Below are 26,592 nucleotides of genomic sequence, written 5' to 3'. Positions count from 1 at the left end.
TTTATCTGTTTTGTTGTTCAAATTCTACACATGGGTGTAATCATAAGGTATTTGTCTTTCTCTGACTGACTTATTTTGCTTAGCAAAATACACTCTAGCTCCATTCATGTTATTGTAAATGGCAAGATTTCATTCTTTTTGGTGGCTGAGTAATAGTCCTCAGGTTTTAGTTAGCCTACATAGTTTTGTTTGTTTATTTGTTTTTGATTAGTTACTGACATGTTATTATTAAAATTTTTTAATGTTTATTATTTTTGAGAGAGAGACAGAGAGCAAGCTGGGGAGGGGCAGAGAGAGAGAGAGAGAGAGAGAGATACACAGAATTGGAAGCAGACTCCAGGCTCTGAGCTGTCAGCACAGAGCCCAACGCGGGGCTGGAACCCACAGACTGCAAGATCATGACCTGAACTGAAGTCAGCCGCTTAACCAACTGAGCCACTGAGTTGCCCTGAGTTGATGACATTTTAAAATTGGCAGATTTCTTAGAGAAACCCAAATTTATGGCTTTTATTGAAAAATGGGAGTGAGACAACATGAGGCTGCAGCTAGGTAGAGCCACCATAAACAGGCAGGACATGGCTTTCCAGTTCACTCCATATAGCGCTCCTGCTCTGAGGTTAGGGTCCATTGGATTAAAGGTGATCTTGAAGCCCTATGTGATCTGGTCACTGCCTACCTCTGTAGCTCACCTTCTGCTCCCTTCCCTCTCAACCTCATATTTCTCAAATGCACCATATCTAGCGTGACCAGTCAGGACCCTTTTGAAAGTGAAAGGAAGTGTGAATAATAATTGCATTGGGATGTCAAGCCTAAACACGACCTGTTGAGGACAGGTCAGGATGTATCTGTTCCCCCTTCGTTCTTTCTCACTTCCCAGTCTTTGTCCATGCTTTATTCTTTGCCCAGAACTCACTTCCTTTCCTCCTTCACTTGACTCTTGTCTCAGCTTGAATGTCACTTCCTCCAGATCCTCCTGAATGCCTAGCCAAGAGAAGCTTCACCTCTCATATGCTGTCAGTAACCTGTTTTTTTATTCCTGGACACTGTACATTCCTGGAGTGCAGGAACCCCTATGACAATATCTGGAACACAGAGCAGACAATTGCTGAATATATGTGTTTGGTGAATAAATGAATGAATGAATGAATGATCTTGGTTTTCCTGGCTTCCTGTTCTTGTTCCCTCCACCAGAAGACAGAGCTCTCAAAAGTCTGTTTCCCTACAGCACAATGCATTTCTTCAGGACCATATAGTATCTGGCTATATGTAACTACTTCACATTTTCTAAATCTTGAGAGAATGAATGGATAATGGATAGACTATACATAGAAACAGAGCTCTGACCCATAATCTGTAGCAATCAGCCCAAGAAACCCATCCAGTAACTATAATAAACAGCCCAAGAAGCTGGTTTGCCACCTGTAAGTCAGACTTGTAGGAAGTCAGACCTTTAGCAACTGGTCCAGGAAGCCAAACAATAACCCCTGTAATAATTGGCTCAAAATGACCAGGGCTTGATTAATAACTGACAGCTTCCCTAATTTTTGTTGCTGTATCCAACTTAGGCCCAACCAGGAAAAGCCAAATATGCTCCCCTAACCAATCAAAAGATGTTCTACTTCCAGTTAATCCACCTCCAGCTTCCCTGGGCCAACAGCCTCCAGTCAGGGCACACCTGAAAACTTCCTTTTTTATACCATAAAGCCTAGCCTCTCTTCCTCCCTTGCCTTTGGGTATTTGTCAAAATGCAAGTGATGGTGGCTGAATTTCTTGCTAGAGCAAGCTCTGAATAAATAGCCTTTGCCTATCAACAGACATTTTGTTGGTCTTCATTTATTTTCTCAATCCTCTGGTCCAGCTACTACAATTAAAAAACAAACAAACAAACAAACAAACAAATAAACCACAATGATCTCCTTTCCAGTTTCTCTGTGGGCATTACCATTTTGGCACAGACTTTGAACAACTGCTGAAATGGGTCTCCTTATCTGCCCCCATCTCTTGTTGCCCATTGAAGTTCCAAGGCCCCTCTGAGTAAACATGAATTGAATGCATTGATTGCCATGTTCTTCCATATATATATTTGCCTGTTGAGAATGATCTTGTTATTGGGTGTTGTATGGAAACCAATTTGACAATAAATTGTATTTAATATAAAAAAAAGAGAATAATCTTGCTACCAAGCCAAGAGTAAGATACAGAAGCTAAGCCTGATGACCCAGCCTTACCTCTGTTCTCTGGAATTCTCCCTCCCCTAATTCCCACAAGCATCTCCAGCCCAGCCCCTCCCATGTGCAGCACAGCTGCTGTGCTTGAGCCTCTATTAAAGTCAAGGCACCAAAAAAATGATGGAAAAAATTTTTTGAAAAGGATATAATATTTGTAATTGACAAATACAAAGAAACATCAAAATATTGGAAGGAAAACCAGAACTTTGAATACCTTTCTTGCACTTACTTTTTCATTTAGAATTTTTTTTGAGTCACAGAGTGGAGTAGGCAGAAAGCCACTGTGTTTTCTGATTTAAGAGCATCTTGATTTATGTGTTACAGTTCAGGTGTAATCAGCCCATTGTTCACGCTATTTTCCATCGTATTTTGAGGGGTGTGCTGACCAGACTCTAGCTCAGACAGGGCTGGAGAAGTCCTGCCCTGAAAGTCAATTCAGTTCTCATTAAATTCTTCACACCTGCCCATTGAGGTGGATATTATTGTTCCTATTTTGCAGAAGAGGATACTGATGATTAGTGAGGTTATGTTAACTTGCCCAAGGTCAGTCAAGGCTTCCTATAGCTTGGACTCCAGCCCAGCTTTTCCTGCTCATCTTTGTGAGTTGAATCTAAGGCTGGGAATTGAGGCAGCATTATGGAGCCTTCAGATGGAAAGTATGAATGTTCCCTCCAAGGGAAACCCAGAAGAAGGTAGGTCAGTCATCAATATTCAGCCCCTATCCACCTTACTCTGACCACCTCATTTCTGCTCTCTTTCCTCTTCTCTGTCTTTCCTTTTCTCAATGAATTATCTTTGCTTCTCATTTTCTCTTCTATTTCACAGAACTTAAGTGCAAATTAAGTACTATGTTCCTCTAATTCCAGCTAAATCATTTGCCAGCAGTGGGAGTTAAAGGACAACCATTTGATTCTCCAAGGGGTTTTTGCCAATGTATGTACAGAAGCCAAGCCAGTGTTCCTTCCTTTTCCCTTCACTGTTGCCCCAGGCTTTTCCTCATCCACCAGACACACGTTTGCTGTGTTCTCTAACATTCTTCTACTTATTTCCTACAGCATTTACTCAACCTAAACAAATACGTGTTGTATCCAAAATTTGCCCCAATTCATTAGTTTGCCTCCTAGAAAGGCTGCTTTTGCCTTGTTCTGAGGCAGCCTTCGATTTATACAACAATTGGGGGGATCCCAGGTTATCTGGGCTGAACGCTTGGTCTATCACCTTCAAATATGTGCAGATTTCCTTTCCACATACCCATCCACCCCACTTATCCATTCATCCACTCATCCTCCCATCTACCCAGCCACCTGCTCATCTGTCCACACACAAACTCACCTACCCTCTTATCACCCAACTATCCACATACCCAACAGACATGTTTGACCCCTGGTTGTATCTACTCTAGGTCTAATGGCCATCCTTGGAGAAAGAAAGAGAAATGAGTGTCTGATCTCAATGAGCTGTCATTGAGAGGGTGTCACTTTTTATTCTTCACTAAGGAAAACTGTGAATTCTCACCCTTATCCTCAACTTATAACAGCTATAGCAACAAACAGAAGCAAGTGCTATTTCCCAGGCACATAATTGAGGTGCAACAGTGACTGAGACCAGAACTGTTGGATGTTCTGTACAAAAAGGCTTGTTCCCTTGACTGGGATTAGCTCTGCCCTTCTTTAACTTCATGCAGGCACCAAGTATTGATTGGGTGCTTCCTATGTGTCAGGTGTTGTGCTGAATGCAGGGGATAGAGGACCAGAAGGATACAGTCCTTATATTGAAGAAGTCTATAGTCTCTATACCAATCCCTGGTGTATAAAAGCACCACCCCCCAAGAATCTCCTTCTGAGATTCACCAAAGCAGAGCTAATCACTTCCTCCCTGAGCCACTCAAATTATTCTGCTATCTAGTAAAACTTGTGATTTGAATGTATCAGAATATTGTTTCCCTTGTAGGGTATGATCTCTTAGAAGGCCAGCACCCTTTCTTGCTTGTTTTGCTTCCCTAGCAGCCAACCCACAGCCTGGATCACACGAGAAGCTCCTGTGTGTGGGATGAATGGTTGAGTGAACAAATACTGCCCCGGCAGCAGGTGGGGTAGAAAGGAGGAAGTAAGATCATTAACAGTGTGGTCAAGACTCCAGTGCCTTGATATCTGTCTTTACCTTGTACTAGCTGGCAACTTGAGGCAAATAACTCAACTTCTCTGTGCCTTAATTCTGCATCCATAAAATGAGGATAATAGCAGCTCCCCACCCCCATAGGGCTGTTGAGAAGATTCAGTGAGCTAACAGACATAAAGGGCACGTTACGTTAGTATTACTCAGTTCTTTTTTTCTGCCATAAAGATGTTATTACCCTATGCCTGCTTCTCACTTCCATGTCCCAAACTTCCCAACCACTGGCTAAAATCCTCTAGCATTCTCAAATAATCGATCACAACAGAATTCCATGCCCACGGCTCCTGGAGTGTAGGGAGAACCAGTTGCTTTTGGAAAGCAGCCTCTTCCTGAGAACCTGAGTATACATGTGTGTATTTCTACACTATAGAGTTAAATAAATTGTTTTGGGGTGCCTGGGTGACTCAGTTGGTTAAGCGTCTGACTCTTGGTTTCAGCTCAGGTCATTATCTCACAGTTCTTGGGTTTGAGCCTTGGGTCAGGCTCCATGCTGACAGTGCAGAGCCTGATTGGGATTCTCTTTCTCCTTCCCCCTCCCCTTCTCTCTAAAAAAATTCTGTTTTGAGAAAATTTGGTGGTGAGGTGGCCAATTGTTCATCAAAGAAAGAGAAGTGAGACAGAGTGCATATGGTAAGAAGAAGGGCAGAAACTCTAGGGAAAATCCATTCAGGCCTCATGGGTAAGTGTAGGGGTGGAAACAGACTGAAAAATACCAAAGTTTCCACCCACCAGATTTCTGTTCCCTTTCCATGGAAAAGAAACAACCCAGGAAACAGACCCAAAATTATTCAGTTCCACTTAGTTCAGGTAAATCAGACCTGAATTAAATCAACATCTGTCCTGGTTTCTCCATTTCCCATCCTTGCTCCAGTATGTGACAGATCAGAAGCAGCACCTCCTGCCCCACCATCCTACCAGAATCTTTTTCAGTCAGTACATCTAGTCTCAGGGACAGAGCAGAAACTTATTGAGTGAGGAATTCCAGCAGTGAGAAAGGCTGGCTGCCTCCAAACTTCCCCAAACCCTCCCATTCTGCTCTTGACTTCTTCCACCGGCTCAGCCTTGGCTCTGAACAACCTACAGGTGTCAGATGGACAGAGTTGGATGTGACTGACTCATGGTCCTACTGGGCTGAGGAGATTAGGGAACTTGGGTATCCACCCTTTCCTTGCTTATATTATGCTCCTCAGCTGCCATCCTTTTTCTGGAAGTGTCACAACATGATTCACTGGAATGAAAAGGGGCTGTGAGTTTTAGAAACCCTAAGTTCCTATCTGGAGACTCACTGCCTTCATGGATGGCTTGAATTAAGGACACATCCTGTTCTACACTTTTATGATACAAGTTATCTTTGTTAAAGGTGAGATGTCTTACCTTGCTTGGCTTTTCCTGAAGTATCATAGAAGTATGTTGGTCGGCTTGAAAGAAGAATTTAAGTCTTAGTTGTCCAATATTCTTGTTTTGTGTACCTCATCCAGCAAGAGTAGAACCCAAGCCCTGGATCACTGGGTCACTTCTTTCTTTTTATTGGGTTTCTGTGTCTCCATTTCCTTCTCTTTCAATTTTTTTTTTCATCTCCAAGAATTCCAGGGATTTTCTCCAGTCATATTGTATCTGAGGTCCCTACAAGGCTGCTTATCTTCAGGTGGCATTAATGCCCACATTACTCACTCCCAGCTCCCCCCTCCCCCCCCACTAACCTGGCACTGCCACCTCTAGGGTCCTTGATAGCCTCTGTTGCCATATCTGGGGACTTCTTCATTTCTCACCTCGCTTGACATCTGGCAGCTTGTGAAATTATTTACATTCCTATCCAGGTAGCCCTTTCATGATACCCTTTTTTTCTCCTGGGCTCCTTTCTCCCTCTTTGAGAACTCCTTCCTTCTCAATATTTCTGGGCTTCTGCTCTGCTGCTAACACTGGTTTCCTTCCCCTCTTCCACCCATCTTTCTCTTCCCTCTTCACACTCCCACCAGGATCTCATTCAGCACTTCTGATGGATCCGAAACCCAGAATTGTCTCCTGAGCTCTAGCCCCATTCACTCAACTGCCTCTAGGACAACTTCTCTTGGAAGGCCTTCAGGCCCCTCTTACCTAACACAATAATCACCAGAGCATAGTTCTCATAATAGCCAATGACAGAAGCTCATATACATTTTTATCAGCATTTCATACTAATTCAACCTTCCCAGAAACAAACAATAGGAAATGTGTATTTTTAAAGTTTTAAAAAATGTTTATTTATTTTTACAGAGAGAGAAAGAGAGAGAGAGAGAGAGAGAGAGAGAGAGAGAGAGAGAGAGATTGAGAACACGAGTGGGGAGGGTCAGAAAGGGAGAGAATCCCAAGCAGGCTCCATGCTGTCAGTGCAGAGCTTGATGCGGGGCTCAAACTCACAAACCATAAAATCATCTCCTGAACTGAAATTGAGAGTTGGATGCTTAACTGACTGAACCATCCAGGCACCCTAGGAGATATGTAGTTTTATTATCACCCTCATTTTGTGGAAGAGGAAACTGGAGCCTAGAGAGATTGAGAGCCCAAGCTCTTAAAGACTAAATTTTGGCTTTCTAAAAACCGTAACTATCCTAGTCCATTGTCCCTCCCTTCCTCCAAGTATGCTCAGGGACCATCACCACTGTCTTCCCCTTAGAGACCAGTCAGCCTCCAGCCCATCCCCATAGCCACTAGCTCACCCCACAGGGCCCCATTACCTCTCTCTTAGCTGGTCTGTCTTCAGCTAGTTCTCAATGAAACCATGCCCCATACTGCTCCTCTTTCTAGCTTTCTAAAATGTAAATTTGAAGATTTCAGTCTTCCCAATTTGATTCAATGCTTCCCTCTGCCCTCAGGATAAAATCAACATACCTTAAGGGGGCTTTCCAGACTTGGGGCCTGCTTCCCCTTCTCCCCTTCCTCCATGGCACTGACCTCATCTCTTGTCACTTCCCACCTCCCACTCTCTGGTTTACCATCACTGGTTTCCCAAGAGGCCCTCCAGTCTCATGCCTTGGTCACATTTGGCTACCCCTTCTGAAATATGCTCCCCTATAGTCAGTTGCCTTCAAAACTCAGCTCAAGTGCCAGGAAGCCTTTTCAGAAATAGACACCCTTCTAAGTGGGTAAGGTACTCTGTGGTCCATGGGCTTCTCATCTCATAGCAATACCTTGCTCTTTGCACATTTTCCTTCTCTACTGACCCCAGGGCTGGGCCTTCTGGTTTGTGTTTTATCTCTTTGCTAATAGAGAGTTGCATAATTAGCCTCAAATGAGGCTTGTTGAGTAAATGACTAAATGCCCACTCCATTTTCCTCCTAAGGTCCAGATGCTTGCTTCTTAGCCCAGAGGTTTCCAGGCCTGAGAGTACCCACCAGAGTCTCCATTAGGGCCCTAAATTGACCCTGGCATCTGCCTGTTTTCCCTCCCCAGGCTAAATGAAGTTTCAAGGTCAAGAGGAAACTTCTGCCTGTACAACTAGAGAAGCTAAAGAGGTGAGGCAAGGAGGGGATTTGCATTCACTTAAGTCTAGTTTGGTAAAGCAAAAGAAGCAAGCCATCTCTGGTTAGAAAGACTCTTGGACCCAGGATGTGTGGGCTACCTCAGCCCCTTTCTCTGTTTATTTTAGTCCTATTCTCCGCCCTCCACTTCTGAGTCATGCTGACAACTTCCCTCTCTGCTTCTATTCTCCTGACTACCTCTCTGCTCACTGGCCCCTCTGTACCTTTGTCCAGTTCCCTCAGTGGCTGAGGAACTCAGAAGCCCATATCTTACCTTCCAGTCATGACCATGATCAGGACCTTCCTCCTGTTGATGGGTAAGTGGCGGGCTCCAATGAAGAGACATGAGAGCTTTGGGGTCCAGATAGGGAAAGAGCTGAGAATGTACATGTTTTGGACGCAGACATTAGGGGAGGGATCTGGAGTTACACAGGGCTTGGTATCTGGAGTTTTTGGAGGGAGAGGGAGGGGACAGTTACCTGAACAATCTAGAGATTTCCCAAGTAGGTAGAACAAGTCAACCTTGTGCTCTGTTCACAATGTCACCTTGGCCCAAGTTTTCCTGGACTCTTTCTCCTAGAAGCCCCAGGGTGGCAAAGGAGTTAGAGTCTGGGTGTTTCTCTGTGAAAATGGAGAATTGAAACATTCCAGCAGGCCAATGAGTGAAGAGCTGTCTCTGGACTTCCTGCAGGAGAGAAGCAGGACTGGGGGAAGCCTGAGCCTAAGAGTTCAGAAGTCCAGGAGACATTAGGGCATTGGACCTGGAGAGGAGAGCAGGTCTGGGGTCTGGGGAGATGGAATAGGAGGAAGACCCTTCTTCAGAGCTTCTCTTCTCACCTTCCTTTCCCAGGCTTGGCTTCTTCTCTCTGTTTCAACTTGGACACAGATCAGCCAACAACCTTCCTTATGGAGAGTGCTGGGTTTGGATACAGTGTGGTCCAGTATGCCAACTCCTGGTGAGGACTGGGTGGTGACTGGCTTTTGGTTCTCAACTCCTTTCCATGCACAAAGTCCTGTCCTTCCCCATGATTCTCTTCTCCAGTGCCCGGTGTAGAAATTCTCTTAGGGATATGAAGAGTTGGACTGAAAGCAGGTACTGTCTTGCCATCTTGATGATTACAACTAACATTTATTGAGCACTTTCTAAGTGCCCAGCACTGTGCCAAGCATGCTTTATGTGGTCACTGATTTATTTTATTTAAAAATTTTGAATTTAAATTCCAGTGTAGTTAACTTATAGTGCTATATTAGTTTCAGGTGTAAAATAGAGTGATTCAAAATTCCATACATCATCTGGTGCTCATCACAAAAAATGCATTCCTTTTAATTTATTTGTTGTTTAATTTATATCCAAGTTAGCATATGGTGCAATAATGATTTCAGGAGTAGATTCCTTAATGCCCCTTACCCATTTAGACCATCTGCCCCTCCCACAATGCCTCCAGTAACCCGCTGTTTGTTTTCTATATTTAAGAGTCTTTTATGTTTTGTCCCCCTCCCTGTTTTTATATTATTTTTGCTTCCTTTCACTTACGTTCATCTGTTTTGTATCTTAAATTCCTCATATGAGTGAAGTCATATGATATTAGTCTTTCTCTGACTAATTTCTCTTAGCATAATACCCTTCAGTTCCATCCACATAGTTGCAAATGGCAAGGTTTCATTCTTTTTGATTGCCCAGTAATACTCCATTGTATTTATATACTACATCTTCCTTTTTCTTTCAATGTATGAAGTTTATTGTCAAATTGGTTTCCATACAACACCCAAGGCTCATCCCAAAAGGTGCCCTCCTCAATACTCACCACCCACCCTCCCCTCCCTCCCACCTCCCGTCAGCCCTCAGTTTGTTCTCAGTTTTTAAGAGTCTCTTATGCTTTGGCTATACCACATCTTCTTTATTCATTCATCTGTCAATGGACATTTGGGCTCTTTCCATACTTTGGCTATTGTTGATAGCGCTGCTATAAACAATGGGGTGTATGTGCCCCTAGAAATAGCACACCTGTATCCCTTGGATAAATACTTTGGATAAATAAGGTACTTAAATTTTTAATTTTTTGAGGAACCTCCATACTGTTTTCCAGAGTGACTGCACCAGTCTGCATTCCCACCAGCAGTGCAAAAGAGATCCTCTTCCTCTGCATCCTCGTCAACATCTGTTGTTGCCTGAGTTATTAATGTTAGCCATTCTCACAGGTGTGAGGTGGTATCTCATTGTGGTTTTGATTTGTATTTCCCTGATGATGAGTCATGTGGAGCATTTTTTCATGTGTAGGTTGGCCATCTGGATGTCTTCTTTGGAGAAGTGTCTATTCATGTCTTTTGCCCATTTCTTCCCAGATTATTTGTTTTTTGGGTGTTGAGTTTGATAAGTTCTTTGTAGATTTTGGATACTAAGCCTTTATTTGATATGTCATTTGCAAATATCTTCTCCCATTCCATTGTTTCCTTTTTAGTTTTGCTGATTGTTTCCCTCGCTGTGTGGAAGTTTTTTATTTTGATCAGGTCCCAATAGTTCATTTTTGCTTTTGTTTCCCTTGCTTCTGGAGACGTGTTGAGTGAGAAGTTGCTGCAGCCAAAGTCAAAGAGGCTATTGCCTGCTTTCTTTTTGAGAATTTTGATGGCTTCCTGTCTTACATTTATGTCTTTCATCCAGTTTGAATTTATTTTTTTGTATGGTGTAAGAAAGTGACCCAGGTTCATTTTTCTGCATGTCACTGTCCAGTTTTCCCAGCACCATTTGCTGAAGAGACTGTCTTTATTCCATCGGATATTCTTTCCTGCTTTGTCAAAAATTAGTTGGCCATACATTTCTGGGTCCATTTCTGGGTTCTCTATTCTGTTCCATTGATCTAAGTGTCTGTTTTTGTGCCAGTACCATACATAACAAATGCACTCCTTAATCGCTATCACCTATTTAACCCATAACCCTACCCTCCTTCTCTCTGGTAACCATCAGTTTATTCTCTGTAATTAAGAATCTGTTGCTTGGTTTCTCTCTCTCTCTTTTCTCCTTTGTTCATTTATTTTGTTTCTTAGATTCCACATGAATGAAATAATATTTCTGACTTATTTCACTGACCTATTTCACTTACCATTACACTCTCTAGCTCCATCTATTTCACTGCAAATGGCAAAATGTCATTTTTTTTAATGGCTGAATACATAAGATTCCTGTGACGACTAAATTAGTACTCACCTAGAAATGCAAATCAAAGCTACACTGAGATATCATCTCACACCTGTCAGAATGGCTAAAATCAACACAAGAAACAACAGGTGTTGGCAAGGATATGGAAAAAAGGATCCCTCATGTACAGTTGGTGAGAATGCAAACTGGTGCAGATATATATATATATATATATATATATATATATATATATATATAGTGTGTGTGTGTGTGTGTGTGTGTGTGTGTGTGTGTGTGTATCCCACATCTTCTTTATCCATTCACCAATTGACATTTGGGCTGCTTCCATATCTTGGCTATTGTAAATAATCCTGCTATAGACACAGGGGTGCATGTATCCTTTTGAGTTAGTATTTTTGTATTCTTTGGGTAAATACCCAAGAGTGTGATTGCTGGCTCATACAGTAGTTCTATTTGTAGCCCTTTGAGGAAACCATACTGTTTTCCACAGTGACTGCACCAGTTTGCATTCTCACCAACTGTACATGAGGGATCCTTTTTCCATATCCTTGCCAACACCTTTTGTTTCTTGTGTTGATTTTAGCCATTCTGACAGGTGTGAGGTGATATCTCCATGTAGTTTTGATTTGCATTTCTAGGTGAGTACTAATTTCGTCATCATAATAATCTTATAAGATAGGTAAGAATCAACTTTTCAGGAAATATTTATTGAGCACTTACTACTAAAGAAGCCAGACATATACAGGAGAACAAAACAGACAAAAATCCCTCCCATGTGTAACTTAAATTGTTATTAATCTCCACTTTGCAGATAAGGACTCTGAGGCTTAGAGATGAAGCAAACTTGCCGAGTGGCAGTCTGGCTCCACTGTCCATATTCTTTAAAAAAATTTTTTTTAACGTTTATTTATTTTTGAGACAGAGAGAGACAGAGCATGAACAGGGGAGGGGCAGAGAGAGAGGGAGACACAGAATCTGAAACAGGCTCCAGGCTCTGAGCTGTCAGCACAGTGCCCGACGCGGGGCTCGAACTCACGGACCGCGAGATCGTGACCTGAGCCGAAGTCGGCCGCTTAACCGACTGAGCCACCCAGGCGCCCCATCCACTGTCCATATTCTTAACTTCAGTGTTCTTTGTCTTCCTCCCCCCAGGGTGGTGGTTGGAGCCCCCCAGGAGATAAAGGCTGCCAACCAAACAGGTAGCCTCTACCAGTGTGACTATAGAACGGGCAAGTGTGAGCCTATCCGCCTGAAGAGTGAGTCACTGCCTCTCCCTGGGACCCAGGTCCAAACTCCTATGCTCTGGGGACCTGGGGGGAGCACAGAAGATGCACTTCCCAGTTCCAGCTCTGTCTGCAGACCCTCACCCTCAGACAAGCTTCCTGATCCCTTCATAGCCTCTTTGTCCATCACACCCCTTACCCTCATGGCTTAAGACCTGAAAGCCTCCTTCACTTTCCAGACCTCCTTGTCTTGCAGGGTTGAGGTGACCCCTGCCCAGATCTTACACAGATCTGAGGGTGACCATGCACATATCTGTCCCCCCAGTCCCCCCAGAAGCAGTGAACATGTCCTTGGGCCTGTCCCTGGCAGCCTCAACCAACCCCTCTCAACTGCTGGTGAGTTACCTGGGTTGCAGAGCTGTCCTGAAGGGAAGAATGGGGACCTGGGGTTAGTGGGGCTGGGGACCTTGGGGAGTGTGAAAATACTGGGTTGGAAGGATGGAATGGAAGAAGGGACAGCCCCTCCCATCAGACACCTCTGTCCTTAGGCCTGTGGCCCCACAGTGCACCATACATGCAAGGAAAACATGTACTTGACTGGGTTCTGTTTCCTGCTGGTTTCCCCTTCCTGGCAGGCCCAGAGGCTCCCGGCTGCCCTGCAGGGTGAGTGTTGGGGACTACTGGTTTCTTTGAGGAGCCCACACACTTGTGATTGGGAGTGTAGTGGGCCAGAGACACTTTTGCCAGAGTGGATAAAAAAGACATCTGGAAAAAATATGTACTGGATAGTATAGCAGTTCCAGACATGAGTTGGGTAGTCACTGTATGCTTTCACATCTTGCCACATTACTGTTCCACTTTTCTATGACCTAACCCTTTTGGAGCTCCAGTTTCTTCATTTGTGAGATGGGGGTAATGACACCCAACCCTGAGAGTGACATAAGATGATCCATGGCCAAGGTTTAGCACATAGTGAGGGCTCAATTAATGTTAGCTGCTATTATTTTTAGGGAGAAGGGAATTTATTTTCAGTCAATACACCCTGGGGTATAACCAATTTGTGTAACAGAATGGGAAAGAATGATGAAGGCGCAGACAATCTGAGCAGTGTGTGTATGTGTGTGTGTGTCTATGTACATGGATATATATATGTGTGCATATATATGCACATGCATATGTGCCTGTATGTATATTTACATGAGTGTATATATATGAGTATGTGTGTATATGTGTGCATATGAGTATGCATGGGTTTATTTGTGTATGTATGTGTATGTGAATAGGTATGCATGAATGTATGTGTGCACACTAGGCCCCTCCCTGGTTTCACATTTCCACTCAAGCCCTTGGGGAAACTGACGTCTGGCCACTGAATGGAGTTCTCTTCTAGCACCTCCTAGACTTTGCCCATAGGAATCTGGGCTCCCATAAGAACACCCAGGACACCACTGTCTGGTGGGAACCTCTGGAATGAAAGAGGGAGGCTGGGAGGTCTCTTCTTGGAGAACTGGGAGAGCTTCCTCTTTTTGACCAATTTTGAATACACTCAGGAGGGGAATAGGGGCCCATATTTAAGCTGAGAACAGAACAGAGCCAGTGTGTGGTTATTTCCAGGGATGACATTAAAAATATTTAACAAAAGCACAGTTTGGCATTGACTAATGAGGACAGATTCTGGCCAGGGGCTGAAGCAGGCTCCTTTCATTGCTGGATCATGGGGATATGGGAGAGGGAGTGGGATAGGGTTTGGGAGAGGGGCACAGACAGCCAAGGTAGAAGGAGGGGCTCCCCGTTTCTTACCATCTGGATTGGAGGAACTTCACTTTTTTATCACCTAGGCTGACTACACAGGTGTGAGAAGCTGAATCACAGATATAGCCTCTTTAGGGACTTAAGGAGGCCAAAGGACCCTATTCTAGGCAGGGCTTAAGGAGGTCCCTGGGTTGGGGGGCAGTGGGTTCTTGTGGCCAGGATGCTGAGGTCCTGGGCTCTGGGAGTGTTCCTTGGAGAACTGGTGCCACTTCCTTTCTCAGAGTGTCCGAGGCAGGAGCAGGATATTGTGTTCCTGATCGATGGCTCAGGGAGCATCTCCTTCAGAGATTTTACCAAGATGTTGAATTTTGTGAAGGCTGTTATGAGCCAGTTCCAGAGACCTAGCACCCAGGTGTGTCCTTGGGGGAGGGAAGGCAAGTGTGCAGGGGCCCCGTGGGAGGTTTGTGGGTGGGGTGCCTGGGGTTTTGGTCAAGTGGCCTTGGCTCCCAGCCCCCTTCAATTCTCCCAGTTCTCTCTGATGCAGTTCTCCGACCATTCCCGGGTGCACTTCACTTTCAAAGACTTCATATACAGCTCAAACCCACTAGGCCTGTTGGATTCTGTATACCAGCTGCAAGGGTTCACTTACACAGCTACAGCCATCCAAATGGTTACGTGAGTCCTCCCTTCTCCCGGGTCCTTCCCCAAAACATCTGGGTCTTCCTTTAGGCCTCACCTATCTCCATGAGAGAGGGACAGGCTGGGACAGAAATTCAGCCTGTGGTCTCCTCACCAAGCTGGGGGCCTACAGGTGGGACTGGGACCTCCAAGAGAAAGGGTCAACAACTTGTTCTCAAAAGGCATAAGGGACCAGTAGCAGTTCTGTTCACAGGTCTCTGGATCTTCTTCTCTGACAGAAATCAACTGTTCAGTGCCTCAAGTGGGGCCCGAAAAGATGCCTCCAAGATCCTTATTGTCATCACTGATGGTCAGAAAAAAGGAGACCCCCTGGGTTATGAGGATGTTATCCCTAGGGCTGAAGCTGCGGGTATCATTCGCTATGCAGTTGGGGTAGGATGTGGAAATACCCTCCCACCGCTTCCTCCCTTCACTTCCTCTTAAAGCAACTTCCCTTTCTAGGACAAAAACCTCAGCTCTCTCAGCTTCTACTACCTTCAATATGAAAGCTGTGTTCCAGCCTGGGGACCCTGATCCTTTTCTTTAAATTCCCTGATGTTGTCTGAGCCTCATTTTTCTCATCTGTACACTGAGTGTAATAATATTGACCTTGTGGCGTTATTGGGGGATATGCACCCAGCATGTGGCAGGCATATTAAATTTATTATTATTTTCACTGAGTTGGTCTTTGTTGGGGACAGGTGGGATTGGCTTTTCAAAATCCACATTCCCGGAAAGAATTAAATGACATTGCATCAAAGCCCTCCCATGAGTACATTTTTCAAGTGGAGAATTTTGATGCTTTGAGAGACATTCAAAACCAACTGAAAGAGAAGATCTTTGCCATTGAGGGTAAGTCAGAGATGAAAGTACTCACTTTAGAAGCCATAACCCATAAATGCTTTCCCTTCTTGGACCTGGACCCACTTGTCATAGCCACCAATTCCTCCCTTTGGGTATTAATGTCCAACATTAGATCGTCTAAAGCTGAGATGTCCTTTTCAGACTTGGTAAAGCCTGTATTTCCCCCTGGAACCCAGGTGTCATGTCTTCTTCCAGGTACGCAGACCATAAGCAGTAGTTCCTTTGAATTGGAGATGTCCCAGGAGGGTTTCAGCGCTGTGTTCTCACCTGTGAGTGGGGCCATTTTCAGGCCATTGATGTAAGAGGTAGGGAGTGGTGGGAGGAGGGAAGGTAAGGATAGGTGTTAGATGAATGAGTGGAGAAAGAGAATTCCAAATAATAAGTGGAGTCAGGGGGCACCTGGGTGGCTCAGTCTGTTGTGTGTCCAGCTCTTGATTTTGGCTCAGGTCATAATTTAGCTGTTTGTGGGATTGAGCCCTGTATTGGGCTCTGTGCTATTGGCATGGAGCCTGCGTGGGATTCTCTTCCTCCCTCTCTTTCTGCCCACCTGCTTCTCGTTCTCTCTCTCTCTCTGTCTCAAAATCAGTAAACATGAAAAAAGAAAAGTGGAATCAGTGGTAGGCATTGCTTTAAATAGGCTGTCTGTTTTTGACTCAAACCTGCTTAGCCCTGGAATCCTTTCCTCCCAGGATGGGCCAGTTCTGGGGGCTGTGGGGAGCTTCAGCTGGTCTGGAGGAGCCTTCCTATACCCCAAAAATATGAACCCCACTTTCATCAACATGTCTCAAGAGAATGTGGACATGAGGGACTCTTATCTAGGTGAGAAAAGGCTGTGATTGGGGGCACAGGAGGGAGATGAACTGCCTGGGAAGGGCAGGAGCTCGGGGAGTAGGGAGGAAGCTTTTATGCTGAGGCCTGCCCCCCTCAGGTTACTCCACTGAGCTGGCATTTTGGAAGGGGGTGAAGATCCTGATCCTGGGGGCCCCCCGCCATCAGCATACTGGGAAGGTTGTTATCTTCACTCAGGCATCCGGGCAATGGAGGCCGAAGGCTGAAGTTGCAGGGACCCAGGTTGGATGTAGAGGAAGCCAGAGTGAAACACGAGGGTGGCAGGGTCTCCAGGGGCAGAGAGGGAGGAGAAGGGGTTTTGGGATCCATGGGGGAAGTCCCTGGTGACTGGGGAGAGGAGGGACCTATCCCAGAAGGGGATGCCTCTGACAGAGGCAGGCAGGATGACTTCACACTCTATCCTCCAGATTGGTTCCTACTTTGGGGCCTCCCTCTGCTCTGTCGATGTGAACAGAGATGGCAACTCTGACCTCGTCCTCATTGGGGCTCCACATTACTACAAGCCAACTCGGGGGGGGCAGGTGTCCATGTGCCACTTGCCCCTGGGGGTAAGTGTCTGATGAGACCTGGGCTGGGTGGGACCTGGGTGTGGGGTGGAGGGGTTGCCTGGTTGGGTCCTGACACTTGTTTTGTTCTGCAGAGGGCTAGATGGCAGTGTGAGGTCATTCTCTGTGGGGAGCAGGGCCACCCCTGGGGCCGCTTTGGGGCAGCCTTGACAGTGCTGGGGGATGTGAATGGGGACAAGCTGACAGATGTGGCCATTGGGGCCCCAGGAGAGCAGGAGAACCGGGGTGCTGTCTACCTATTTCATGGAACCTCAGAACTGGGCATCAGCCCCTCCTACAGCCAGGTAAGGACTGGTCGCAAATTCTGTTGTTACAACCACCTCCTCCTTGCTTCTCCCTGTCTTCTGCACTGCCACCAAGAAAATTCTCCTTTCCCTTAACTTGCTTCCTTTGCCTAGCCCTGGGCACCTTGTAGGCAGCAAGGAAAATCTGGAACTTTAGATAAGGACACATTGGTATGTTCCTTGTTTCTATGAGGACTTGATTCTTTTTTTTTTAATATGAAATTTATTGTCAAATTGGTTTCCATACAACACCCAGTGCTCAACCCAACAGGTGCCCTCCTCAGTACCCGTCACCCACCCTCCCCTCCCTCCCACCCCCCATCAACCTTCTGTCTGTTCTTAGTTTTTAAGAGTCTCTTATGTTTTGGCTCCCTCCCTCTCTAACTTCTTTTTTTTTCTTCCCCTCCACCATGGTCTTCTGTTAAGTTTCTCAGGATCCACATAAGAGTGAGAACATATGGTATCTGTCTTTCTCTGTATGGCTTATTTCACTTAGCATAACACTTTCCGGTTCCATCCACATTGCTACAAAAGGCCATATTTCATTCTTTCTCATTGCCACGTAGTATTCCATTGTGTATATAAAATTTCTTTGATCCATTCTTTATCCATTTTCTTTATCCATTCATCAGTTGATGGACATTTATGTTCTTTCCATAATTTAGCTATTGTTGAGAGTGCTGCTATAAACATTGGCGTACAAGTGCCCCTATGCATCAGTACTCCTGTATCCCTTGGGTAAATTCCTAGCAGTGCTATTGCTGGGTCATAGGGTAGATCTATGTTTAATTTTTTGAGGAACCTCCACACTGTTTTCCAGAGCGGCTGCACCAGTTTGCATTCCCACCAACAGTGCAAGAGGGTTCCCGTTTCTCCACATCCTCTCCAGCATCTATAGTCTCCTGATTTGTTCATTTTGGCCACTCTGACTGGCGTGAGGTGATATCTGAGTGTGGTTTTGATTTGTATTTCCCTGATGAGGAGCGACATTGAGCATCTTTTCATGTGCCTGTTGGCCATCTGGATGTCTTCTTAGAGAAGTGTCTTCTGCCCATTTCTTCACTGGGTTATTTGTTTTTCGGGTGTGGAGTTTGGTGAGCTCTTTACAGATTTCGATACTAACCCTTTGTCCGATATGTCATTTGCAAATATCTTTTCCCATTCCATTGGTTGCCTTTTAGATTTGTTGATTGTTTCCATTGCAGTGCAGAAGCTTTTTATCTTCATGAAGTCCCAATAGTTCATTTTTGCTTTTAATTCCCTTGACTTTGGAGATGTTTCAAGTAAGAAATTGCTGCTGCTGAGGCCAGAGAGGTTTTTTTCCTGCTTTCTCCTCTAGGGTTTTGATGGTTTCCTGTCTCACATTCAGGTCCTTTGTCCATTTTGAGTTTATTTTTGTGAATGGTGTAAGAAAGTGGTCTAGTTTCATCCTTCTGTATGTTGCTGTCCAGTTCTCCCAGTACCATTTGTTAAAGACTGTCTTTTTTCCATTGGATATTCTTTCCTGCTTTGTCAAAGATTAGTTGGCCATACGTTTGTGGGTCTAATTCTGGGGTTTCTATTGGATTCCATTGGTCTATGTGTCTGTTTTTGAGCCAATACCATGCTGTCTTGATGATTACAGATTTGTAGTAGAGGCTGAATTCTGGGATTGTGATGCCTGCCGCTTTGGTCTTCTTCAAAATTACTTTGGCTACTCGGGGCCTTTTGTAGTTCCATACAAATTTTAGGATTGCTTGTTCTAGCTTCGAGAAGAATGCTGGTGCAATTTTGATTGGGATTGCATTGAATGTGTAGATAGCTTTGGGTAGTATTGACATTTTAACAATATTTATTCTTGCAATCCATGAGCACGGAATCTTTTTCCAATCCTTTATATCTTCTTCAATTTCCTTCACAAGCTTTCTAAAGTTTTCAGCATACAGATCTTTTACATCTTTGGTTAAGTTTATTCCTAGGTATTTTATGGTTCTTGGTGCAATTGTGAATGGGATCAGTTTCTTTATTTGTCTTTCTGTTGCTTCATTATTAGTGTATAAGAATACAACTGATTTCTGTACATTGATTTTGTATCCTGCGACTTTGCTGAATTCATGTATCAGTTGTAGCAGACTTTTGGTTGCATCTATCAGGTTTTCCATGCATACTATCATGTCATCTGCAAAAAGTGAAAGCTTGACTTCATCATTGCCAATTTTGATGCCTTTGATTTCCTTTTGTTGTCTGATTGCTGATGCTAGCACTCCCAACACTATATTAAACAACAGCGGTGAGAGTGGACATCCCTGTCATGTTCCTGATCTCAGGGGGAAAGCTCTCAGTTTTTCCCCATTGAGGATGATATTAGCTGTGGGCTTTTCATAAATGGTTTTATGATGTTTAAGTATATTCCTTGTATCCTGACTTTCTAGAGGGTTTTTATTAAGAAAGGATGCAGAATTTTGTCAAATGCTTTGTCTGCATTGATTGACAGGATAATATGGTTCTTATCTTTTCTTTCATTAATGTGATGTATCACATTGATTGATTCGGGAATGTTGAACCAGCTCTGCAGCCCAGGAATGAATCCCACTTGATCATGGTGAATAATTCTTTTTATATGCTGTTGAATTCGATTTGCTAGTATCTTGATGAGAATTTTTGCATCCATATTCATCAGGGATATTGGCCTGTAGTTCTCTTTTTTTGCTGGGTCTCTGTCTGGTTTGGGAATCAAAGTAATGCTGGCTTCATAGAATGAGTCTGGAAGTTTTTCTTCTGTTTCTATTTTGGAAAAGCTTGAGAAGGATAGGTATTATCTCTGCTTTAAATGTGTGGTAGAACTCCCCAGGGAAGCCATCTGGTCCTGGACTCTTATTTGTTGGGAGATTTTTGATAACCGATTCAATGTCTTCGCTGGTTATGGGTCTGTTCAAGTTTTCTATTTCTTCCTGTTTGAGTTTTGGAAGTGTGTGGGTGCTTAGGAATTTGTCCATTTCTTCCAGGTTGTCCAGTTTGTTGGCATATAATTTTTCATAATATTCCCTGATAATTGCTTGTATTTCTGAGGGATTGGTTGTAATAATTCCATTTTCATTCATGATTTTATCTATTTGGGTCATCTCCCTTTTCTTTTTGAGAAGCCTGGTTAGAGGTTTGTCAATTTTGTTTATTTTTTCAAAAAACCAACTCTTGGTTTCATTGATCTGCTCTACAGTTTTTTTTAGATTCTATATTGTTTATTTCTGCTCTGATCTTTATTATTTCTCTTCTTCTGCTGGGTTTGGGGTGTCTTTGCTGTTCTGCTTCTATTTCTTTTAGGTGTGCTGTTAGATTTTGTATTTGGGATTTTTCTTGTTTCTTGAGATAGGCCTGGATTGCAATGCATTTTCCTCTCAGGACTGCCTTCGCTGCATCCCAAAGCATTAGTATCGTTGTATTTTCATTTTCATTTGTTTCCATATATTTTTTAATTTCTTCTCTAATTGCCTGGTTGACCCATTCCTTCTTTAGTAGGGTGTTCTTTAACCTCCATGCTTTTGGAGGTTTTCCAGACTTTTTCCTGTGGTTGATTTCAAGCTTCATAGCATTGTGGTCTGAAAGTATGCATGGTATGCTTTCAATTCTTGTATACTTATGAAGGGCTGTTTTGTGACCCAGTATGTGATCTCTCTTGGAGAATGTTCCATGTGCACTCAAGAAGAAAGTATGTTGTGTTGCTTTGGGATGCAGAGTTCTAAATATATCTGTCAAGTCCATCTGATCCAATGTATCATTCAGGGCCCTTGTTTCTTTATTGACCGTGTGTCTAGATGATCTATCCTTTTCTGTAAGTGGGGTGTTAAAGTCCCCTGCAATTACCACATTCTTATCAATAAGGTTGCTTATGTTTATGAGTAATTGTTTTATATATTTGGGGGTTCCCGTATTTGGTGCATAGACATTTATAATTGTTAGCTCTTCCTGATGGATAGACCCTGTAGTTATTATATAATGCCCTTCTTCATCTCTTGTTACAGCCTTTAATTTAATTCTAGTTTGTCTGATATAAGTATGGCTACTCCAGCTTTCTTTTGACTTCCAGTAGCATGAATGGACCTGACCTCCTCAGGTCTAAAATGAGTCTCTTGTAGACAGCAAATAGATGGGTCTTGTTTTTTTATCCATTCTGATACCCTATGTCTTTTGGTTGGAGCATTTAGTCCATTTACATTCAGTGTTATTATTGAAACATATAGGTTCAGAGTCATTGTGATGTTTGTAGGTTTTATGCTTGTAGTAATTTTTCTGGTCTTTTGTGGTTCTTGCATCATTTCACTCACAGAATCCCCCTTAGGATCTCTTGTAAGGATGGTTTAGTGGTGATGAATTCCTTCAGTTTTTGTTTGTTTGGGAAAACCTTTATCTCTCCTTTTGTTCTGAATGACAGACTTGCTGGATAAAGGATTCTCAGCTGCATATTTTTTTCCTGTTCATCGCATTGAAGATTTCCTGCCATTCTTTTCTGGCCTGCCAAATTTCAGTAGATAGGTCTGCTACTATTCTCTGCTACTGTCTACCTTTGTAAGTTAGAGCCTATTTAGCATTAGCTGCTTTCAGAATTTTCTCTTTATCCTTGTATTTTGCCAGTTTCACCATGATATGTCATGCAGAAGATCGATTTAAGTTATGTCTGAAGGGAGTTCTCTGTGCCTCTTAGATTTCAATGCCTTTTTCCTTCCCCAGATCAGGGAAGTTCCCAGCTATGATTTGTTCAAGTACACCTCAGCCCCTTTCTCTCTCTCTTCTGGAATTCCTATTATAAGGGTATTGTTCTGTTTCATTGCATTTTCACCTCATAGTCGTGGATTTTTTAATTTCCCTTTTTCTCAGCTTCTTCTTTTCCCATAATTTTATCTTCTAATTCACCTATTCTCTCCTCTGCCTCTTCAATCCGAGCTGTGGTCGCCTCCATTTTATTTTGCACCTCATTTATAGCATTTTTTTTTTTTTTAGCTCTCATGACTGTTTCTTAGTCCCTTGATCTCTGTAGCAATAGATTCTCTGTTGTCCTTTATACTTTTTTTCAAACCCAGCGATTAATTTTATGATGATTATTCCAAATTCTTGTTCTGTTATATTGCTTAAATCATTTTTGGTCAATTCATTAGATGTTGCTATTTCCTGGAGTTTCTTTTGAGGAGAATTCTTCCATTTCATCATTTTGGATAGTCCCTGGAGTGGCGCAGAACTGCAGGGCACTTCCCCTGTGCTGTCTGGAGTAACTTGAGTTGGTGGGTGGGGCCACAGTCAGACCTCATGTCTGTCCCCAGCCCACCGCTGGGGCCACAGTCAGACTGGTGTGTACTTTATGTCCTGCTCTCCCAGGGGCAGGACTCACTGTGGAGTGGTGTGGCCCCTGTCTGGGCTACTTGCACACTGCCAGGCTTGTGGTGCTGCTTTGATGGGATCTGGCATATTAGCTGGGGTGGATCCCCTAGGTGTACAGGGGTGGGAGGGGCAGGCTTAGCTCACTTTGCTATCAGTGTTCCCCTGCACAAGGGGCCCTGCAGCACTGGGAGGGAGGCAGGCAGACCCGTCGAAGGGATGGATCCACAGAGGCACAGCATTGGGTGTTTGCGTGGTGCAAGCAATTTCAGTGACAGGAAATGGTTCCCTTTGGAATTTCGGCTGGGGGATGGGAGGGAGAGATGGCGCTGGCCAGTGCCTTTGTTCCCTGCTGAGCTGAGCTCTGTCTTCCAGGGCTCAACACCTCTCCCTCCTGGTGTCCTCTCGCCCTCCTGCTCTCTGAGCCGAGCTGGTGACTTATAACATTCCAGATGTTAAGTCCCACTGGCTGTCAGAACTCACGCAGTCTGGCCCCTCCACTTTTTCAAGCCAGACTAGGGGATTCCACCTTGCCAGGCAGGCTGCCCCTCCACCATCCTGGCTCCCTCCCACCAGTCCGTGTAGCACACACCGCCTCTCTACCCTTCCTACCCTCTTCCGTGGACCTCTTGTCTATGCTTGGCTCCGGGGAGCCCGTTCTGCTAGTCTTCTGGCGGTTTTCTGGGTTATTTAGGCAGATGTGGGTGGAATTTAAGTGACCAGCAGGTGCAGTGAGCCCAGCGTCTTCCTATGCCACCATCTTCTCCTCTGTAAATCTAGGACTTGATTCTTGAGTGAGCTCTCTATCCAGACCTGTTAATCCCCCAGCAGCTTTACAAGGTACATAAGCCAGGCATTAGCAAACCTATGTTAGAGATGAAATCTGGGGCATGGAGAAAATCAGTGATTTGTCCAAGGTTTATTGTGGATTAGGAATGGTGATGAGGGAGGCTTCAATTTCCTGACTTCTAACCCAGTGCTGGCTCTCTTGGTGGCTCCCTGTTGCCAGTTTAGGTTGGGCTGCCTCTGTGTGCCTGTCTATTCACCCCTTCTCCTTTGATGCTTTATGACTATTTCCTCATGTCATTAGTAATCCTGCCAAATATCTGTCTAGGCAGGAGTACTTCATCCATGGGGCAGGTTCTCCTGAAAAGGGAGGGTTTCTTCTCATGGCAAAAGTTAAAGAAAGCCTCAATTAAAAAATAGGCAAAGGATTTGAATAGACATGTCTCCAAAGATGATATACAAAGGACCAATATGCACATGAAACGATGTCAAACATCATTAGTCATCAGTCATCAGCAAATCAAAACCACTGTGAGATACCATTTCACAGCCACTGGCATGGCTAGAATAAAAAGATAGATCATAAGTAGTGTTGGTGAGAATGTTGAATGTTTGGTATCCGTAAACACTGCTGGTGTGAATGTAAAATGCTGCAGCTACTTTGGAACACATCTGGCAGTTCCTCAAAAGGTTGTACGTAGAGTTACTGTATGACTCAGCAATTCCACCCAAGAGAATTGAAACCTTATGTCCACACAAAAAGTTATACATCAATGTTCATAGGGGCATTATTCATAATATCCAAAATATGGAAATAATCCAAATATCCATTAACTGATGAGCAGATAAATTCTGTTGTAAATAAATACCTATATGATGGAACATTACTTGGCCATGAAAGGAATGAAATACTAGTATTTGCTACAACATGGATGAAGCTTGAAAACATAATGCTAAGTAAAAAGAAGCCAGAAACAAAAGGGCACATATTGTATGATTCCATTTATATGAAATGTCCAGAATAGGTAAATCCACAGAGATAGAAAGTAGATTGGGGGTTGTCAGGGACTGGCAATGGAGGAAAATGAGGAACATGGGTGTGGGTGATAAGGGGTATGGGTTTTCTTGGGGGGGTGATCAAAATGTTCTAACATTGATTTGGTGATGGTAGCATAACTCTGAGAACATCCTAAAACCACTGACTTGTATGCTTTAAAAGAGTAAATTGTATGGTGTGTGAACTATATCTCAAAAAGTTGTTACAACAAAAATGTCAAAGAAGGTCTCTACAGTTCTGTTACTTCCCAGCTACATGACCTTAGTCATTACAATCTCTCTGTGTTCAGTTTCCTCATCTGTAAAATGGTGATAATAAGAGAACCAACCTCACTTGGCTGCTTCTGTGAGGATAAATGAGTTAGTACATATAGAGTACATACATAGTATAAATATACACATGTGCCTGGCATATAATTGGTGTTACAGTATTATAATCAACTATTGTTAATACAGTTTAACAATGGGAGGGGTTCTAAATAACTTGGAATTTTTTTTAAGTTTACTTATTCATTTTGAGAGAGAGCAAGAGTGAGGGTGTGCTAGTAGTAGAGGGGCAGACAGAGAGAGGTAGAGAGATAATCCCAAGCAGGTTCTGCACTGCTACAAGCTAGCAGATCATGACCTGAGCTGAAATCAGGAGTCAGACGCTTAATCTACTGACCCACCCAGGCGCCACTAAAGAACTTGGAAGTTTAAGAAGAGGGTGAAAGGCTTTGTTGACAATAACACCAGATGTCAAGAAACTGCATTCATTCCACACCACCTGTTTAACTTCACGTTGCTACAGCTGCTTAGAAGCATATCTATGAAAAATCTCAATTGCAAATATCACTTGAGTTATACCCAAGAGGGTATAAGGACTCTAAGAGGAGACCTTTCCAGATTTGCTGGCCCACCATGATTTTCCTCCTTCCCACCATGATGTATCCCACAACATACTTGACTGGGAAGGACTTACCCTGTTCCCACTGGGCCCCACACAAACCTGAGGATATGGTGGTAAGATCAGTTTTCTTGAGCATGAAGCCATTTGACTGGGTTTGTATATCACTTCCTGCCTCTTCCTTTCTAGACACCCTTAGTAATTGGTAAATTACTCTTTATTTAATATGACTATGCTTAATGTCTTCCAGTCCCAGCAGTGTCCAGAGATTTTAAAGGACACATTCTTCAAGGGATTTGTCATTACAGGGGCAATGGAAATAAAAGAGAAGGAATGCACAGGGGAGGCAAGTTTCCAGAGCATTTTATTATGGGTACAGCCACTTCCCATCCCTTGTCCTCTGAAGAGATATGGTCGCCCTTGGGAGCAAAAAGGGGCCTTGGGCATGGTGTCAGAGGATCTGATTTCAGATATGGAGCTGATCTCTTAAAGGTCATGTGGCCTTGGCACTGTCTGAAAAGTAGGAGGTGGGGTCAGATGAGCTCTGAGGTCCCATTTAGCCCTAATACTCATCATAATCAGTAACTGACTAGTGACTTTTCCAGGTGCTGTTCAAAGAACTATATGCATTAATTCATTTACTACTCACAGCTAAACTCTGAGGTATTATTATCCCCATATGAAGCATGAGGAAACTGAGGCACAGTAAGATCAGATCCTGGCCCAAGGCCTCATGCTCATGAGTGGAGGCTCCATAATTGAACCTGAGACTAAGTAAATTAATGAATGAATGAGACCCAGGTCGCCAGGCCAGCCTTTCAATCACCATGTCTTCACTTATGTCTTAGGGATCTTTCCTTTTCTTTAGTCATCATTGCCCCACCCCACCTCCTCTTTTTAAGCACTTCTGGTGACATCTTTTCACTACTCACCTCTTCTTTCTGTCTCCCACATTCATACCTTCCTGTTCCTCTTGTTGCTAATTTGCAACTCGTTTCCCTCACCCTCAACTTGACTTGCCGTTCCCTTTCTCGCCAGCGGATCTCAGGCTCCCAGCTCTCCCCCAGCCTCCAGTATTTTGGGCAGTCACTGAGTGGGGGTCAGGACCTTACCCTGGATGGACTGGTGGACCTGGCTGTGGGGGCCCAGGGGCAGGTGGTGTTGCTAAGGTGAGAAAGCCTTTCTCAGACACTTCCAGATGGTATCCTAAGTCCACGTAGGACTCCAGCCTCCCAATCCCCATCCCAC

The 26,592-nt window shown here is 43.9% G+C and overlaps 1 protein-coding gene across 3 annotated transcripts in view; it reads left to right on the top strand.

The window, feature by feature from the left end:
• Positions 1-8,065: 8,065 nt before the first annotated feature.
• Positions 8,066-26,592, top strand: part of LOC132689375 (integrin alpha-X-like) — a 44,278-nt gene continuing 25,751 nt past the window's right edge. Inside the window, exons 1-15 of one of the 3 annotated variants that reach the window (XM_078439929.2) lie at positions 8,066-8,217; positions 8,751-8,856; positions 12,207-12,310; positions 12,603-12,673; positions 12,826-12,940; positions 14,311-14,441; positions 14,574-14,704; positions 14,947-15,100; positions 15,409-15,559; positions 15,767-15,840; positions 16,261-16,390; positions 16,500-16,642; positions 16,828-16,968; positions 17,061-17,270; positions 26,383-26,513. In XM_078439929.2, the coding sequence (XP_078296055.2) occupies positions 8,184-8,217; positions 8,751-8,856; positions 12,207-12,310; positions 12,603-12,673; positions 12,826-12,940; positions 14,311-14,441; positions 14,574-14,704; positions 14,947-15,100; positions 15,409-15,559; positions 15,767-15,840; positions 16,261-16,390; positions 16,500-16,642; positions 16,828-16,968; positions 17,061-17,270; positions 26,383-26,513 (1,826 nt within the window). In that variant the 5' untranslated portion in view covers positions 8,066-8,183. Of the gene's footprint in view, positions 8,218-8,750; positions 8,857-12,206; positions 12,311-12,602; positions 12,674-12,825; positions 12,941-14,310; positions 14,442-14,558; positions 14,705-14,946; positions 15,101-15,408; positions 15,560-15,766; positions 15,841-16,260; positions 16,391-16,499; positions 16,643-16,827; positions 16,969-17,060; positions 17,271-26,382; positions 26,514-26,592 lie in introns of all 3 variants that reach the window. The other 2 variants (XM_078439930.2, XM_078439928.2) reach the window with 2 other exon arrangements.

The sequence above is a fragment of the Panthera onca genome, chromosome E3, assembly GCF_046562875.1.
Source record: "Panthera onca isolate mPanOnc1 chromosome E3, mPanOnc1 haplotype 2, whole genome shotgun sequence".
NCBI lineage: Eukaryota > Metazoa > Chordata > Mammalia > Carnivora > Felidae > Panthera > Panthera onca.
This window is presented reverse-complemented; position numbering and strand designations above follow the sequence as displayed.